General features: G+C 38.1%; 1 protein-coding gene across 4 annotated transcripts; it reads left to right on the top strand.

Annotated features, from left to right (window-relative positions):
* The first annotated feature begins 3,380 nt into the window (after positions 1 to 3,380).
* On the top strand, positions 3,381 to 15,816 carry LOC139985005 (leukocyte elastase inhibitor-like). 4 transcript variants are annotated; one of them, XM_071999180.1, is made up of 2 exons: positions 3,381 to 3,548; positions 13,746 to 15,816. In XM_071999180.1, the coding sequence occupies exon 2, from the start codon at positions 13,759 to 13,761 to the stop codon at positions 14,932 to 14,934; it is 1,176 nt and encodes a 391-aa protein (XP_071855281.1). In that variant the 5' UTR covers positions 3,381 to 3,548; positions 13,746 to 13,758; the 3' UTR covers positions 14,935 to 15,816. The 4 variants fall into 4 exon arrangements, with proteins under 4 accessions (XP_071855281.1, XP_071855282.1, XP_071855283.1 ...); XM_071999181.1 differs by lacking the exon at positions 3,381 to 3,548 and adding an exon at positions 11,791 to 11,933; XM_071999182.1 differs by lacking the exon at positions 3,381 to 3,548 and adding an exon at positions 12,248 to 12,371.
* Positions 15,817 to 20,083: the final 4,267 nt, after the last annotated feature.

The raw sequence follows: 20,083 nt of genomic DNA, 5'->3' as shown, positions 1-20,083 counted from the left end.
CTCCCTATTACTCATGATGATTTCACCCAACTAGTACGTAAATGAGTTTGCGCGCTTAGAGCAGCAGACGACACCCGTTACCTAGCAATAACCGTGCCTGTAGCCTAACGTGATAGCTATATTCCCGTCGAACAGCATTAGGCTCTGTTCCATGGAGAATTCCGTGGTTGCACTGAACTAAACATTTCCCCACATTTCCCATTTCTACTCTCACTTAGAGCGTGTAGTAATAACGTTAGGCCATATGAGACAAAGCTTGCCCCTAGAGCTGTATTAATAAGTAAGATTATGTAGAAAGCCTGCCTTCATTCAAGAGAATAAGGTTGGACGTTAGCATATTAGCACTATTTCGTAGGCCTGAAGTACCAGTACCTTCTTATGCCGTTAGTTCCCATGTCCGAACCGACCAATCTTTCACGAAGTCACCAACACTGTTCTCGAACTGCTACAGAGAAATATCAGTATAGTACCACCCTGGAACACATCACATGACCCTCCATACATGGTACGCGCGCACCCAATTGACATGAATCCTCCAGATTCATTTACCTCGTTGCTAGTCAGGTGTTTAGGTAGCATACGCTTATTAAAAGCCCCATTGACTTACACACTAAAATCACATGTAATGTGGTCTCTAAGTTAACACAGTTCTCACTAGTTTTATAAACGCTACCCACCACTGTATAGCTGACAACCTGGATATTCATGTCACCATAAATTATCCGTATCATGACGATTTAAACGAGAGCCTCAAGTTTTCGCCACTTGTAAAACAAACCCCTTTACACAGTAGTAAGCAATTTTCATACGCTGCTCCTGCAGTCCTAAGGGGGTCTAAAATTGCCACAATTGACCCAATTTTGGAACCACATGTACTTCCATCCGTGCTCTTCAACCTGTAAGCTAAAGAAACCCAGATCGGTGATTGATAACATATCAAAAAAGATGTCCTCCTACTGCTGTTAAGCACTTTTCCTGATATAGACTCTAAGAGGTGCCGTGAGTCACCTTGTAAGACGTGAAACTCTTCACACTGAGTACATCGTTCTCCATCAGTTTTTGACTCGATTTTATGAAGTAGGTTTTTCATCTCATAATGCTCTAAAAGTAACTGGTATCGTCATATCTATCCCCAACACATCCAAAAGCTCAACACTTTACCTCTGAAACGAAGAAAAAACAATTCATATTATAAGCGAATCTGAAACGGAAGTGACGTTAGAGGTCAACGAAACCCTTTGAAACTTACCACAGCCCATAGGGGAAGTACTTTTTTGGTTTCGACGATGATCGTAACCTATGCAGTCATGCAGTCATGCAGGCAGATGTGGATGTGAGTGCGTGTGTATGTATGTGTTACGCCTTGCTTGTAAACCGATATCTCAAGAAGGGAAGCTTGGACCAATCTCATATTAAATGAGTATAAAGTGAACAAAATTGAGTAAAAGAAGCCTGTTGTTTTTAGTAGTTCGGGTCACCAGGCGTCTAATTGTGAAAACCAATTGTAAACACGATATCTCAAAAGAGAAGCTTGGATCAATCTTGTATTTCGTGTGAAGAAACAAAACATACAGTAAGAGAAGCCTATTGTGTATTGTGGAGGTCAATGGTCATTTGGGGTCACTAAGGGTCAAATTGTGAAAACCTTGTAAACATGATATCTCAAAAGCAAAGCCTAGATCAATCTTGTATCTCGTGTAAAGGAGTACCACGTACACTAAGTAAAAAAGGGTATTGTTTTTTGTGGAGGTCAAAGGTCATTTGGGGTCACTAGGGGTCAAATTGTGAATATCTCGTTAACACGATATCTCAAGAAGGGAAGCTTGAACGAGTCTCATATTTAATATAAAGTTGTGACACGTACGGTACAAGAAGCGTATTATATTTTATGGAGGTCAAAGGTCATTTGGAGTCACCAGAGGCCAAATTGGGGAAACATTGTTTCATAATCTATCGCTGACCAGCCTAGTAAATAACACTTGTGTTACGCCTCATAAGAATAGTCTGTTGGCAATTGGAAATTTCCTTATGGGCATCCGTAGAAACAAATAAAATCTCGCTAACGAAGTTCCGTAACCTTGAAAGTAACGTTCGTCTTTCGCCGTCATATTATGGGACAACTCCAACAACCTCGCCTATTGGCAATTTCATGGAGTCTAGGTCAGCAACAGTGAGGATTCGTTATCAGAACAATGTGAAGCATACCAGTCAGAATACCAATACACTTTAGATGGCGAAACACTGACTCCTCTAAATGCATTTTCCCACTAGTGGCTATCAGTCATGCGAAGTAAACAACAATTTAAGGAGTTTTGAGACAAGTTTGCTGTTGTTGCTGCTAAGATTTTTTGGAAGAAAGATGCTCTTTCAATCTCAGATTTTCATTGCGTTAAAGATGGCTTTGAGTTAGGTAGTGTATAATGGCGTAATAGCGATATTCTTTCGCATACCAATCTGCAGCTAAAAGACAAAATAAATAATTGGGAAAATGAACAAAGTTTTGCTAATCGAGTAGCGGTTCAAAGTAGCAGTGAGGTACTGCATACTCGCGAACACCTAGCTCAGTATAGTATATGCCTAGTAATATAGGAGCCCTAGAATGCAAGAGAAGCCAAGCTATCTCCGTATGTATTTTTGCAAATGTTTTATTTTTAATTGTTTGAGACATTACAGTTAGCCTACCTACTTATTTATGATTCTGAGACATGTTTTATTTTGTTCTACAAGTACTTTTGGTGGAAAAAAAAGTTAACATTTCATTCTGTACAGAAACATAATTTTCCGATGTGCAATTACGTAGCGCCATGTATCTGGCTAAGTGCATAACCTTTGATCATAGAAAGTATTGATGTTGCAGATGTACTATTGAGACTTAAGCAACAATCAAAGGCCTAGAGTTTGGCGAGTAGATTTTAGTCACGGTCGCCAAATAGCAAGTACTTTAAAAATGTTTGTCGAGGCCTGGAAACATTAAAAACATGATTTCTCATGGTAGAAATCATGGATACCTTTCCATACAAGGTATATGTTTGCCATATTGAGTACAACATATACTATTGCTTGTAAGGTCAAATCTCAGAGGTCAAATTCTGAAAATCCTTTTACATGATATCTAACGATGGGAATCGTGGATATTTCTCATACTTGGTGTGTAGATTCATATCATTGAGTACAAGGCCCTTATTGTTTTCGGTGGAGGTGTGTATTGCCACATATAGTAAGCCCTATAGTCCTTGTTAACGACTTATTTATATTGCAACCACTGATCATTGATTGCAACCCAGGAGTTCCATATAACAACTCCCTGGTAACAGCTAGTTCCGGTTACTAACAAGCACTGAAGTATAGTGCAATGAAGTCATCGAAACCTCAATGCAGTTTGCATTCTTGTTTAGTTCTTTGCCACGGCCTATATTAGTGTTTAGTGTGGTGTTGTGTAATCGCTACATATGCCAGCCGAGAGACTTCAATCGAAACTCAGAATAAAAGCCTTCTTCTTTAACCAACACGCGGACTCGTGTAGTATTTCAGTGCTAGTTAAACAACAGGTAAATGGTGCAACTGTTCTGCAAGTCTTTGGAAGTCGGTCGAGTTTCGAGTTTATCGAGTTTCCAAGTGTCTACAATAACTTGTTATGCGCGTAGGCTTATAATCTAGGCCTACAGTAGGCCTAGGCCGATTCGAGATTTATGCACTAACATAACATAACTGGTAGGCTATGCTGTTTTGAGTCTGTTTGCGTGTGGGACTAGGAAGTAGGAATAGGCCATAAACCTGTGTTGCTATAAAGGATTGTCTGGTAGCCCTTGGAAGTTACCGCAAGAAACGATAAACAATTTTCCAAACATGTTTTCAAAGTATGAGAACGCTAATGTTGTGTAACTTGACAGTGAAACAATTTTTTAATCGTTAAGGATGGACATTTCAAACATGATTTGAATAGCCTTGAACATGACTGCATTTTTGCAATTGCAGATTGCGACATAACCCACGCTCCGTACGGCGTACAGTACCTACAGAAATCACAACAAAACCGCGTTTGTATAGGCTACAGATTAATGTGTTCCTTAATTTTTTGTGAAATTTCTTATGCTATATGTTTTCAAAATCTCTTTAAGCGGTCATATATGTAGTAGATCGGTGGTTTCGTGGTCATTTTGTTACACAAGATAAGTTTTAAAAACAGACTCTTTGTTTTTATACATCACAATATCCACCTCAAAGGGGAAGAATATTCGCATGTACTGTAGGCTACTCTTACGTTTACAATCGGACAGTTCTGCGAAGCCTAAGCTTCTCGGTATTACATTCTGCTCTGACATCAATTCCGCCAAGTTTCATCTTTCAGTATTCCGAATACTTTTTGAGTTACTTCCACTGTAGATTTGATCCCTGAACTTTATTTCACTGATTTCGAAGACCAGTTTAAGAAAGTGGTTTAAATGTGAGAGTATATTATATGCAATGCTATATACAGGTGACTATACCAAAGGGGCATGATAGGCTGTTTTATGTTCGCGATGTGAACGTAATATATAATAGGCAATCACCTGTTCGTGTACACGTGAGAGTTTATTTGCTGCGGAAATGGGAGTGCTATCTTCAAGTCGCCTGTTTTGCCTATTTGCCTGCACTAGGTCAATCACCATGTTGATGCATTCGAACAATCGGTACTTTTGGCGAGAAACTGGTGAATTTGAAAACCAGATTTCTACAAGAAGAAAACGTCAAATGGGGGACAATTTTCACATGGTTAAAAAGAGAAAATGAGAACTACAAGGACAATGTATCAAAATCTTTCACCAGACAATTCCTTTAAGTCACGTACACTACATTGTTCACATGTAATAGGGGAGAGTGCTAATCCCTAGCTGTGATTTCAACTTGTTTTAAGGCACTGACATAAGTTTAACTGTTGGCTCAAATGTTCTTTTGAACTTAGAATGTTACTATGTCCTTGGAAGTTTGCACATTACTAAACATTATCCATCATTCAATCAACCAATGCCCCCAGCCTTGATATGTGATATTGTTTTAGTACATTTGTTAGGTATTTTATAACATTGGTGCAGCAGGAGAGCCAGTGGAGGGTGTTCCAGATATATGAGTACATTGGTAAGACATTGTAAACAGTCTTGTTCAATCAAAACTGACCAGCATCTACTTTGCTGGCAAATTTAAGGAAATACTGAATCCTTTGATCTGAGCAGAAATCTTCCACCATATTGCGTTGAGGTTGATTATTCTAAGGTTTTACTTTTCCTCTCGTCTGCAGAACTTACCTGAATATGTCAACTACAAGTATCAGTGAAGCAAGCCAATTGGCCAACTCCTTAAATGAATTCTCATGGGAGCTGTATGGAAACATCGGTAAGGATCCATCTAAGAACCTCTTCTTCTCACCTTATAGCATTATGGCAGCTCTTACCATGACGTTTGCTGGAGCTAGTAGCAACACCGCCAAGCAAATGTCACAAGTGTTAAGGATCAACAAGTTTAAAGGTAATGATGTTCACAGTGCTTTTCAGAAGTTGAATGATTTGATTTTATCTCCCAATGCCTTATTCACTCTAAAGTCTGCCAATCGGTTGTACGGTCAGAAGGACTACACCTTCCTAGAATCCTTTCTGAAAACGACCAAAGTTCATTACCAAGCCGAGCTGATGCCTATTGACTTCAAGAGGGATGCAGAGAATGCCAGAACAGAGATCAACAGCTGGGTTTCAGAACAGACCAATAACAAGATCAAAGATCTAATAGCACCAGGAGTTTTGGACTCTTTGACAGTGCTTGTATTGGTTAATGCTATATACTTTAAAGGTAACTGGTTGTCACAGTTTGATCCAGAGAGGACTTCTCTTCAGCCATTTCATGCTTCATCCAGTGAGAGCATTCCAGTAGATATGATGTACCAGAAAGGTTCCTTTGATTATTTTGAAGATCAACAACTGAAATGTCAGGTTCTATCCCTACCGTACGTTGGTAATACTCTGCGCATGGTAATCATTTTACCAGACCCGTCCAATAACCTTGCTAACTTAGAATCCAAGATAAACTTGCAGGTCATAACGTCTTGGGTAAAACACAGCAGGAAGCAGAAAGTCCATGTCAGCTTCCCTCGTTTCAAACTGGAAGAGAGTTTTGATTTAAATGATCATTTGTCATTAATGGGAATGTCAGATATATTCAATGTAAGTAAGGCAGACCTCTCTGGAATTACTGAATCTGAAGACCTTTATGTGTCAAAGGTCATTCATAAGGCTTTTGTTGAGGTCAATGAGGAAGGAACAGAAGCAGCTGCTGCTACAGCCAGTGTTATTAAAAAACGTTCCATTGAACATATTCCTGCATTTAAAGCCGACCGACCATTCATATTTTATATCTCAGATACTTCATCTGGTTCCATTTTGTTTCTTGGAAGACTTGTAAATCCACCAAAAAGCCAGAAGAGAGACGAGTTGTAAATCCACCAAAGAGCCAGAAGAGAGATGAGTTGTGATCTTTCTTCAAACATGAATAGCACATTTTAGCAAAAAGGAAAAAGAGTTTTCATGCAAAATAATCTTCCTAATCCTTGAGAACTGTAAAACTGGACAGGTTCCAGCATGTTCACTGATTTTGCTCCTTCTTTTGCATTTATCCGCAGTACATTTTAGCTTTGCTTTTATCAGTCCTGTATATTAGTAACAATTTAACCATGTACTATTATAATCTAGACAGTGTGGTTATCCTTGTTGTTAATGGAACTCCTACAGTTAAATGAAGATCAAGCTTTCTTTCCCTCACATTCTGTAGCTAGACAAAGATATTCATCATCTCTTGATTATAATTAAATGGATTGATGGTTTATTTACTATTTCCTGCATTTGATGAAATAGTCATGATAAAGATTATTTATGACAATTACCCCAAAAATCAGAAAGATGGAAAAGAGAAATGATGGGTGTGTTATGAGGGATGGTGTGTCCAAACAGGAGTGCAGAAAGTCAGGATAGTTGGAAACCATTTTTGACTTTTTATTTCCTTTTAAATTGAGACTGATTTTTCAGGAGGCAAATGCCACAATATGGGTGACCCTTTATAAAGTTACAATCCAAATGCATGAGACGTCATTCACTATTTATAAACAATTCATCTCACTGATATGCTCCCTCAAAAAACTTGCAGAATTTCAGTGTATGGACTTTATGTTTAATTGGTTAGCATTTTTAAAAATTCAAATTGAAAGTACTATTATTAAAAACAATTTTTAAGTAAAGATGTTGCACATATTTGGTATAATTTTTTAGAATAATTAAATACAATGACAAATAATAATAGTTGCATGGACTGTTGACAAATCTCTGTGATTGTTAATATATCTTGTCATATATTGTGATCTTTTTTCTCCCTCTTTTCAATTTGAAAAGTGTCAAGACTTGTTCTCCACATGTAATCATGTAGTTTCTACTGATTTACAGAGTTGGAGCCAAATAGCAGGCTTTCCAAAAAAAAGGTGGGAGGGGTGGAGGTGGGGGCACATGCAGCATTTAACTGCTACACTGGCCAAAATTAAACATTCTGAAAAAGGTCTGAAGAATTTTGGCTAGAATGACATTTGAACCAGTGACTACCAGATGGTATGTCTTGTGTTCTATGAGGTGAGCTATCCAAACCCTTATAGTTAGTGACAACCTACATAGCCACTTCTTTGTTATGGGTGCCAGTCAGAAGCCACAGTAGCCTACCTTTCCCCTGTTTCCACAATTTCATTACTAAGATACTGGCAGGGTATGGATTTCATGTCAAAATATATGTTTGATCAGAAATTGAACTTTTAAATTATGTAGGTTTACACACATAAGGTGTACATAGCGAACTACATACAAGTTTTCTGAAAAACCTCACAGGTCATTATGAAGAGCCTCTTTGTGGTAAAAAATACTGTTCTGTGAATTAAACTCAAAACTAAAAAGAATGTAATTACAAAGTGCCTATTTGTTGAAAACGTTCAGAAAATTGAGTTTGTGCTACAGAATATGCAGGAGCTGTACTTTGAACATTTTTAGTCAACTTTGTGGTTAAGCTCTCTTAAATCCAACTTTGTATGTCCCTTAAAGCTGTTTGTCACCTCCCCACATTGAGACCTCATCCTGCCCATGCATCAGGGACAGTATGCGCTATTTCAGTTAGTTCAAGGACAGTATGCGCTATTTCAGTTAGTTTTAGCAAAATGTTCATATCATTTTAGTCTTTAGTGTGCAACCTTCAGATTCTAGGCACGTATGTAGGAATGGAATCCGAGTATGACGTGAAGTATTGCACTCATCAACATTTCTTATTTTAGCCCGTAATAAGTGAACCCCTAATTACGAGCCCACTTATATCATTTGACTAATGTGATGTTCCTCTTTTCAAAGAAGACAATGCAATTTTCCAAAAAGTCGCCTTAGGCCACAAAACCTATGTTTAATGTCCTTTAAACGAAGGTTGTAAAAGCAAAGGAATAACATAACAGAAAATTAGGCAGTCACTCCCTTTACATCATCTATGCACATAATTAGTAAATAATGTTTATTCATAAATAAAACTAGAATTAAGAAATGACTTGTAAAATAGTCAATCTTTGATAGATTTGCATGGGAGTTGCAGCTATTTTCATGATTTCCAATGCCTGGTACCTGTAAAGTGATAAGGACAATGATGTTCATATGTGTCCGTAGACCTTTAAAAGAAGCAGCAGTCTGGTTTATAAGCAGACATGTGCGTAACATGCTTCCGCAGTCATCATTTCACCTTTTCGCTTTGTGAAGGATCTTAAGCAAGTTTGCAGTCGTTTTGATTGCTATGTCAAGTTTTCAACCACGCCTACTTAACGACAGACATTGAGCTGTTTAATCTGAACAGTTTACGATAATCTACGGAAGCTTAAAAGTGCCATCAACATTTTTCAGAAAATTGTTAAGATAACAAGATAAAATCTTATCAAAAATCAGAAAAATGTTTTATTGTTTCAGTTGCTTTAACTGAGCAATTGAAACAATTTTCTGCAAAATGTTTAATTTACAACTTATCATATCTCGTCAATTCAACATTTTTCTACAAAATGTTAAATTGTTCACTTCATTCCATCTGAGCAATTGAACAATTTTCTGCAAATTTTTCAATTGACAACTCATCGTATCTCGTCAATTCAACATTCTTCTACAAAATGTTTAATTCTGACTTCATTCCAACTGAGCATTCGAACAATTTTCTGCAAACTTATGTTTAATTGTCAACTCATCGTATCTCGTCAATTCAACATTTTTCTACAAAATGTTTAAGTCTCACTTCATTCCAACTGAGCAATTGAGCAATTTTCTGCTAATTGTTTAATTGACAACTTATGGTATCTCGTCAAATTAACATGGTTGGTCCGTCCCGGGTACCAGTCAGTGAGTGCCATAAAATGAGTATTTTGAACAATCACTAACTAAACTTGAAAAACATTCACTAAAGAATGAGAATTCCTACACATATAATTAGTTCAAAGCATTGCCAAAGATAGCACCATTTTGCATCTAAGCCACCTTACATATACACAAATTTCTCAAATGGGAACACCCATTCCCTGATAGGGGTGAAAAAAGAAGGATCCGCCGGGGTGCTACTATATTCTAGGTACGTGACTGCATTAAGTTGACTGATGAACAGCCATGTATGCACAAAATGAAATGTTGAAGTAATAGACAATCAACTAAGATATGATCAGATAACGTATCATTGCTTATGTCTGCTCTGAACATTTTTATTTACACCTTTTAAATAATTATTGTGCTTAATTCGATTGCATTCCATAGCACAGAAATTGATCTCGAAGGTAGCATACGGCTATTAAAATCCGGTATTGACTTACACACTAAATCACAAAAGTAATGTGGTCTCTAATTCTAGATAGAAGTTCATACACGCTAAAGTGCCCATCACCGCTTAGCTGACAAGTTGGCATTCATGGTACCATCAATTTCCCGTATCATGACCATGTAGATTTTTGCTATGAGAGACTGAAGTTTTCGCCACTTGTAAACAAGCCTCTTCACTCAGTAGTAAACAATTTTCGTACGCTGCTCCTGAGAGGTCTAAACGGGTCTAAAATTGCTTCAATTGCGGACCCAATTATTGCACTACACGTACTTCCATTCATGCTCTTCAATATGGAATCTACGGAAAATCACACCCTGATTGATAACGTATCAAAAAAGATATTCTCTTGCTGCTTATTGGCACTTTATCTGAAATAGGGCGGATTGATATAGACCCATGCAAATTTGAGTATGCCACGTCGAAGACGCGAGTCCCGTAGTGCTTTGTTTACAGTAGGCCTAACGTATTGGCTGGGGTTAGCTTTCGACAACAGATAAGTTGACCTGTGTAACTGGTATCCTCATCTCTATCCCCAACAATTCCAAAAGCTGCACAATTTACCCCTAACACGAAGAAAAAGCAATTCATAGTATCAGCAAATATGAAACGAGAAGTGACGTAAGAGGTCAACTAGCTATATATGTTGTCGAAACATTTCGCAACTAACCACTGGCTGGGGTTAGTTTCAAAGTGTTTCGACAACAGATAAGTTGACCTGTGTAACGGGTATCTTCATCTCTATCCCTAACACATCCAAATGCTGCACAATGTACAAAAAGCAATTCATCTTATTAGCGAATCTGAAACGGAAGTGACGTTAGAGGTCAACTAGCTATTTTGTTAAAACACTTTGAAACTAACCACAGCCGTAACGTAATCGCTACACGTGTTAGCAAAGTGACTCCAATCGAAGTTTCTTCTTTTTCTAACACACTGACTGATGCGTTATTACAGTGCTAGTGAAACAACAGATAGATGGTGCAACTGTTCTGCAATTCTTATGTATGAGCAGAACTGGGTTGCTGATGTCCATGTAAACACACAATGTAAGAATTACAGGATATTCAAAGGGAATCTTAACTTTGAAAAGTATGTGACAGAATTCAAGCCATTTGCTGGTACAATTCTTTGTAAATACCGTTCTCTAATTTTAAAATATCAAGTATCGTCATTGGAAGGTATACCAACATTTCTATCGAGAATAGAATATGTCATTTATGTACAAGCAACAACATTGGAGACGAGTTCCATTATCTTTTTGAATGTAAGGCTTTTGAAAATTACCGTACACTTTACATGTAGTCATATTTCTGGACCATACTTGTCCAAGATCCCACAAACTCAGTGCCGCATTTTCCACTGAATTATTTTTGAGTGCCGCGTGCAATTATTAGTGAGTGATGACGTCACACAACCCTACTTATGACGTAACCGAGCCCACGATGTGGTAACTTTTTTACTACCTTGTGAGTTGTGAGTCTCACCTTGCATCAACTAACGTGGGTCGGGTGCGAGCGAGCACGGAAGGCGAGAAAGCATGGTTGGGGGGTTGGAGGACCTCCCCCGAGAAAATTCGAATTGTAGATGCGCTCAGATGCGATTTCCCAGCATCTGGAAAGGATATTCTCCATATATAATTGCTCATTTTTCGGAGTATGGTCAAACAATCAGTGGTCATAGAAAAGAGGGGGGCGTGCGCCGTGTGCGCCCCTCCTGGATCCACACCTGGGCCAAAAGTCCCAAGACAGAAAAGTAAAACAAATATCATCCCTAGACAGAAAAGTAAAACAAATATCATGAAAACGTGACCATCTGTAAATGCAAGCGCGCCACCAATTCACAGTTTTCCTATACATGCATACACGTACAGTCGTACACTGCACTGTAGGCTACTGACGAGCTGACTGCATACACTTATTACACTGACAGTGTATATGCACATATCTCGTATTCTAGCTAGTCGTACGTGGACGTCGGACATCAAAGCGCCAGTCAGCCAAAGCAGCGAGCAGCCAACTTTGAATCCCAGGACTGGCAGGAGTGATGAAGTAAACTTTTTTTTAACAAACCAGATCTCAGTGCCGCAAACGGCACCCTTCGTTTTTTTTTCAGGTGCCGCCAGAATATTTTTAGGTGCCGCAGGCGGCTCTCGGTGCCGCGTTTGGACATGGCTGGAATAGACCGAGCACATTAAACATGGAGCAATTGCTTCAATCAAGTAGCAGATCAACCATTTCCAACCTTGTTAAGCTTTGCAGAGGAGTTTACTACAAATTTCAGTAGTTTCTTGCCATTGGCATTGGAAATAAGTTTTTCATTTTTTTTTCCATCCAGTCCACTTATGCATGTGAAGCCATTTATTCTTTTCCATTTCGCATTTCCGTCCACATTTCTTTTTCTTCTTAAACTTTTGAGGCCTGGCGCCACCATTTTCCATGTATACATTTTTTTATTCTTTTTGTCAACGTTGTTGTCATATGAACTTGGTAAGCATATATGTACTCCACATACCTCACACGAGTGAGGTGCACAGAGATTGAATAACAGCCATTGAATAAGCTTGTAAACTTCAGTCTTTTCGAGTTTCAAAGTGTTCACAAATCACAGTAAGTTTGGAATTTGCGTAGGCTTATGATGTATTCATGGTTTATGCACTAACATAACCGGTAGGCTATGCTTATTTGGGTCTGTTTCCTTGTAGGACTAGGAATAGCTACTGTACTACTAGCCATATGTGACATAATTGCTGGGCAAATAAATTAGAGGGTAATAGAAGTAGCTATATTGATATTTTACGTACAAAATCTTCGTGAATTGAAGAAATTATATATCTCCTTGCCACTTAGTAAAGATCATGTGTATAACACATGATTTTCCGAAATTTCAATGATAGCAGCAAGTCAGAAGTAAGGGGAAAAAGCCATTAGGCCTACTATATAGAGTAGCCTTCAGCCAGTTAGTGTAACAAACATCAGGCGCGTAGCCAAGGGGGGGGGGGCGAAGGGGGCGGCTGCCCCCCCCTTGAGCATATTTTTTACAAATTTTTTAATTTTTTTATGATATCGCTAGTATTTTCAAAAGAGCAAATGCTAAGATGCAACTAACAAGGCATGGGAAGTCCCATTTCCGGCGATCTGGGAGGCATTTACAGCCAAAATTTTATTGTATGCATCGTGCCAACCATGGTGGCGCTACGCTTAGATAGTTTGCAATGCCGAATCTACAGTTTCGCCCCTCCCTTGGCAAATTCCTGGCTATGCACCTGACAAACATGTACAGTATATATTGTAGGTTTAGAAGTCTGCTAGGATCTGGAGAGCATTTGCAAGAAAGCTAGACCTACTGTTTGTCAATATGATGTATGTTTGATGACTAAGAGAGCCAAATAGAATTTCAGACTCACTACATTGTTCAGATGTGAGAGGAGAGAGTGCTAGAACCTAGCTGTGAATTCAATTAAGGAACTAACAGTTAAGTTCAAACTGTTGGCTCAAATGTTCTTAACTTAAAACGTTACTTGTCCTTGAAAGTATGCACATTTCTTAATACTAGGCTATGAATCATTCAATCAATGCCCCCAGCCTAGATGTGTAATGTTCTTTTACCATAACATTTCTTATGTAGGCCTACGCTATTTTATAACATTGGTGCAGCAGGAGAGTGGAAGGTGTGTCAGATAGCTAATGATAAATATGAGGACATGGATTAGACATCGTAAACAATCCTGACGTAATTATAATTAACCAGTCTGCTTTGATAGCAAATTCAAGGAAACACTGAATCCTTTGAGAGCAGAAATGTACCACCATCTAGCGTTGAGGTTGATAATTCTCAGGTTTTGCTTGCTTTTTCCTCTGCAGAACTTAACAGAATATGTCAACTACAAGTACCAGTGAAGCAAGCCAATTGGCCAACTCCTTAAATGAATTCTCATGGGAGCTGTATGGAAACATCGGTAAGGATCCATCTAAGAACCTCTTCTTCTCACCTTATAGCATTATGGCGGCTCTTACCATGACGTTTGCTGGAGCTAGTAGCAACACCGCCAAGCAAATGTCACAAGTGTTAAGGATCGACCAGTTCAAAGGTAATGATGTTCACAGTGCTTTTCAGGAGTTGAATGATTTGATTTTATCTCCCAATGCCTTGTTCACTCTAAAGTCTGCCAATCGGCTGTACGGTCAGAAGGACTACACCTTCCTAGAATCCTTTCTGAAAACAACCAAAGTTCATTACCAAGCCGAGCTTATGCCTATTGACTTCAAGAGGGATGCAGAGATTGCCAGAACAGAGATCAACAGTTGGGTTTCAGAGCAGACCAATAACAAGATCAAAGATCTAATAGCACCAGGAGTTTTGGACTCTTTGACAGTGCTTGTATTGGTTAATGCTGTATACTTTAAAGGTAACTGGTTGTCACAGTTTGATCCAGAGAGTACTTCTCTTCAGCCATTTCATGCTTCATCCAGTGAGAGCATTCCAGTAGATATGATGTACCAGGAAGGTTCCTTTGATTATTTTGAAGATAAAGATCTGAAATGTCAGGTTCTATCCCTACCATACGTTGGTAATACTCTGCGCATGGTAATCATATTACCAGACCTGCCCAATAACCTTAGTAACCTAGAATCCAAGATAAACATGCAGGTCATAACGTCTTGGGTTAAACGCAGCAGGAAGCAGAAAGTCGGTGTCAGCTTCCCTCGTTTCAAACTGGAAGAGAGTTTTGATTTGAATGATCATTTGACATTAATGGGAATGTCAGATGTATTCAATGTAAGTAAGGCAGACCTCTCTGGAATTACTGAATCTGAAGACCTTTATGTGTCAAAGGTCATTCATAAGGCTTTTGTTGAGGTCAATGAGGAAGGAACAGAAGCAGCTGCAGCTACTGCTGCTTCCATTGTTGTTCTTTGCATTGAACATATTCCAGCATTTAAAGCCGACCGACCATTCATATTTTATATCTCAGATACTTCATCTGGTTCCATTTTGTTTCTTGGAAGACTTGTAAATCCACCAAAAAGCCAGAAGAGGGACGAGTTGTAAATCCACCAAAGAGCCAGAAGAGAGATGAGTTGTGATCTTTCTTCAAACATGAATAGCACATTTTAGCAAAAAGGAAAAAGAGTTGTCATGCAAAATAATCTTCCTAATCCTTGAGAACTGTAAAACTGGACAGGTTTCAGCATGTTCACTGATTTTGTTCCTTCTTTTGCATTTATTCACAGTACATGTTAGCTTTGCTTTTATCATGTATGTTAGTAACAATTTAACCATGTACTATTATAATCTAGACAGAGTGGTTATCCTTGTTGTTAATGGAACTCCTACAGTTAAATGAAGATCAAGCTTTCTTTCCTTCACATTCTGTAGCTAGACAAAGATATTCATCATCTCTTCTTTAACTGATTATATTTAAATGGATTGATGGTTTATTTACTATATCCTGCATTTGATGAAATAGTCATGATAAAGATTATTTATGAAAATAACCCCAAAAATCAGAAAGATGGAAAAGAGAAATGATAGGTTTGTTATGAGCAATGGTGTGTCCAAACAGGAGTACAGAAATTCAGGATAGTTGGAAACCATTTTTGACTTTTTATTTCCTTTTAAATTGAGACTGATTTTTCAGGAGGCAAATGCCACAATATGGGTGACCCTTTATAAAGTTACAATCCAAATGCATGAGACGTCATTCACTATTTATAAACAATTCATCTCACTGATATGCTCCCTCAAAAAACTTGCAGAATTTCAGTGTATGGACTTTATGTTTAATTGGTTAGCATTTTTAAAAATTCAAATTGAAAGTACTATCATTAAAAACAATTTTTAAGTAAAGATGTTGCACATATTGGGTATAATATTTTAGAATAATTAAATACAATGACAAATAATAATAGTTGCATGGACTGTTGACAAATCTCTGTGATTGTTAATATATCTTGCTATATATTGTGATCTCTTTTTTCTCTTTTCAATTTGAAAAGTGGCAAGACTTGTTCTCCACATGTAATCAGGTAGTTTCTACTGATTTACAGAAGCCAAATAGCAGGCTTTCAAAAAAAAAATAAAAAATAACTGCTACACTGGCCAAAATTAAACATTCTGAAAAAGGTTTGAAGAATTTTGGCTAGAATGACATTTGAACGAGTGACTACCAGATGGTATGTCTTGTGTTCTATGAGGTGAGCTATCCAAACCCTTATATTTAGTGACAATCTACATAGCCACTTCTTAGTTATGGGTGCCAGTTAGAAGCCACTGCAGTACCTCACTCCTGTTTCCACAGTTTCACAGTTTCTCTGAAATCCAACTTTGTATGTCCCTTAAAACTGTGTGTCACCTCCCTACATTGAAACCTCATCCTGCCCCTGCATCAGGGACAGTATGCGCTTTTTCAGTTAGTTCAGGGACGTGTATGCGCTATTTCAGTTAGTTCAGGGACAGTATGCGCTATTTCAGTTAGTTCAGGGACAGTATGTGCTATTTCAGTTAGTTCAGGGACGTGTATGCGCTATTTCAGTTAGTTCAGGGACAGTATGCGCTATTTCAGTTAGTTCAGGGACAGTATGCGCTATTTCAGTTAGGTTTAGCAAAATGTTCATAATTACGAGCCAACTTTTATCATATGACTAATGTGATGTCCTCTTTTCAAAGAAGACAATGCAATTTTCCAAAAAGTCGCCTAATGCCACTATCCTATGTTTAATGTCCTTTAAACGAGGGTTGTTAAAGCAAAGGAATAAGAAATCAGAAAATTAGGCAGTCAATCCCTTTACATCATCTATATATATTCATAAATAAAACTAGAATTAAGAAATGACTTGTAAAATAGTCAATCTTTGATGGATTTGCATGTGAGTTGCAGCTATTTTCATGATTTCCAATGCCTAGTACAGTGATAAGGACACTGTTGTTCTTATGTGTCCGTAATACCTCTAAAAGAAGCAGCAGTCTGGTTTATAAGCAGACATGTGCGTTACGTGCTACCGCAGTTATCATATACTTAACATTTGATCTTTTCGCTTTGTGAATGGTCTTAAGCAAGTCTGCAGTCGTTTTGATTGTCATGTCAAGTTTTCAACCACGCCTACTTAACGACTGACATTGAGCTGGTTAATCTGAACAGTTTACGATAATCTACGGAAGCTTGAAAGTGCCATCCACATAAGAAAAACTTTGCCCCATAAGTTGACATTTTTCAGTAAATTGTTAAGATAACAAGTCTGACTTTAAGCTGTTAAATCTGAACAGTTTACGATAATCTACGGAAGCTTGAAAGTGCCATCCACATAAGAAAAACTTTGCCCCATAAGTTGACATTTTTCAGTAAATTGTTAAGATAACAAGTCTGACTTTAAGCTGTTAAATCTGAACAGTTTACGATAATCTACGGAAGCTTAAAAGTGCCATCAACATAAGAAAAACTTTGCCCCATAAGTTGACATTTTTCAGAAAACTGTTAAGATAACAAGATAAAATCTTATCAAAAATCAGAAAAATGTTGGATTGTTTCAGTTGCTGTACTGAGCAATTGAAAAAAATTTCTGCAAAATGTTTAATTTACAACTTATCATATCTCGTCAATTCAACATTTTTCTACAAAATGTTAAATTGTTCACTTCATTCCAACTGAGCAATTGAACAATTTTCTGCAAATTTTTTAATTGACAACCCATCATATCTCGTTAATTCAACATTCTTCTACAATTTTTTAAATTCTGGCTTCATTCCAACTGAGCATTCGAATAATTTTCTGCAAACTTATGTTTAATTGGCAACTCATCGTATTTCGTCAATTCAATATTTTTCTACAAATTTTTTAATACTCGCTTCATTCCAACTGAGCAATTGAGCAATTTTCTGCTAATTGTTTAGTTGACAAATTATGGTATCTCGTCAGCTTAACATGGTTGGTCCGTCCCGGTTTCCAGTCAGTGAGTGCCATAAAATGAGTATTTTGAACAATCACTAGCTAAACTTCAAAAACATTCACTAAAGAATGAGAATTCCTACACATATAATCAGTTCAAAGCATTGCCAAAGATAGCACCATTTTGCATCTAAGCCACCTTACATATACACAAATTTCTCAAATGGGAACACCCATTCCCTGATAGGGGTGAAAAAAGAAGGATCCGCCGGGGTGCCACTATATTCTAGGTACGTGACTGCATTAAGTTGACTGATGAACAGCCATGTATGCACAAAATGAAATGTTGATGTAATAGACAATCAACTAAGATATGATCAGATAACGTATCATTGCCTATGTCTGCTCTGAACATTTTTATTTACACCTTTTAAATAATTATCGTGTTTAATTCGATTGCATTCCATAGCACAGAAATTGATCAAACCCAAGTTGATATCGAAGGTAGCATACGGCTATTAAAATCTGGTATTGACTTACACACTAAATCACAAAAGTAATGTGGTCTCTAATTCTAGATATAAGTTCTCACACGCTAAACTGCCCATCACCGGATAGCTAACAAGTTGGCATTCATGGTTTCATCAATTTCTCGTGTCATGACCATGTAGATTTTTGCTATGAAAGCCTGACGTTTTCGCCACTTGTAAACAAGCCTCTTCACTCAGTAGTAAACCATTTTCGTAGGCTGCTCCTGAGATGTCTAAACGGGTCTAAAATTGCTTAAATTGCGGACCCAATTATTGCACTACACGTACTTCCATTCATGCTCTTCAACATGGAAGCTACGGAAAACCACATCCTAATTGATAACGTATCAAAAATGATATTCTCTTGCTGGCTATTGGCACTTTATCTGAAATAGGGCGGATTGATATAGACCCGAATTTGAGTATGCCACGTCGAAGACGCGAGCCCCTTAGTGCTATGTTTACAGTAACGTATTGGCTGGGGTTAGCTTTCGACAACAGATAAGATGACCTGTGTAACTGGTATCTTCTTCTCTATCCCCAACAATTCCAAAAGCTGCACAATTTACCCCTTGTTGAGGATTGAGGTTGTGTCACAATCTTCAATTGAGGTTAGTACTCGAGAACAGAGCTGTGGTTAGAACAACTTATTTGATGTAGTCTCTGGTAGTCAATGATACTGTTGTTACACAACAGTGTTGTACCAGGAACTTGCACACAGAGTTCCAGGGCTCTTAGAGCTTGGTCGCTGGAGCATGCAGTCACTTAAGATTGAGTGAGAGTGCTATGCTGCTTGAGTTAGTGTTATTGAAAGTCATGTCAATGTCAATGTCACTACATCTCCCTTTTCCACACAAAACAAAACGAATGATCGAACAAAACTTAGCGAAACTTTCCAGGTCAATCAGCGGTGATTGATTCTGCCAATCGTGCTACACATTTTTACAAATGTTAAAATACTTCTGTAAGGATTCCGAGAGAGCTTTCCACATCAGCTAAATTGCACAGGTTCAAAGAAAATGTTAAATCAAATTTTATGCTTCACTAACGAATTGTCTTGGGAATTAAACAAAAAACAACCTTTTTTTGTTTTTGTTTGTTTATGTTTTGTTTTTTGTCTGCTTTGCTGTCTTTACTGTTACTTGTCCTTTCTTCGTTTTCTTATAAAACAATAGTTTTCTCATTTCCTTGGTCTTTTCCTCACAAAACAAAACGAAAAGGTGAAATCCTATGTAGGCTACATGGATATGAAATACGCCACTACGTCACATAATCTTTAAGCCTCCTTGGCCTTCGAATGTTACGCTTTGGTCGCATGGCTGGAGACTGATGAGGACTGCTCTCTTGTTGAGGTGAGATGTTGGAAATCTGGGATGGTGGTACATCTACACTAGTTGTAGTCAGTGTATCTGTGCCGGTATTATTTGCCTTGCTAGGGATTTCTTGACTGTTTTCTGTGACTTGCTCTGCCTCGCTAAGGTCAGGTCTGATCTGCTGCCAATTACGTCTAAGCAATCTCCCCTCTTGGCTCTGGAGAACGTAGGATCGTTCACCTCCAGCTCTGGCAACAACTGTAGCAGGCTTCCACAATCTTGTGCCTAGATCCAAAATTCTGGACTTCTGCCCATTGGATAGTGTAGGTAGTTCTGACCTTCTGGCATGTTGGTCAAAATAGTACATCTGAGCATTCTGTCTCTGCTGTAGCTGGTTGTATATATGGTCTGCAGCTACGTTGGTATTGGGTGACTTGCTGGGAAGTGTATTTCTCAGCTGGCGGCACATCAAG

Source organism: Apostichopus japonicus, chromosome 17 (assembly GCF_037975245.1).
Source record: "Apostichopus japonicus isolate 1M-3 chromosome 17, ASM3797524v1, whole genome shotgun sequence".
In the NCBI taxonomy this organism is placed as follows: Eukaryota; Metazoa; Echinodermata; class Holothuroidea; order Aspidochirotida; family Stichopodidae; genus Apostichopus; species Apostichopus japonicus.
The sequence above is the reverse complement of the archived record's forward strand: the minus strand, read 5'-3'. Positions and strand labels throughout refer to the sequence as shown.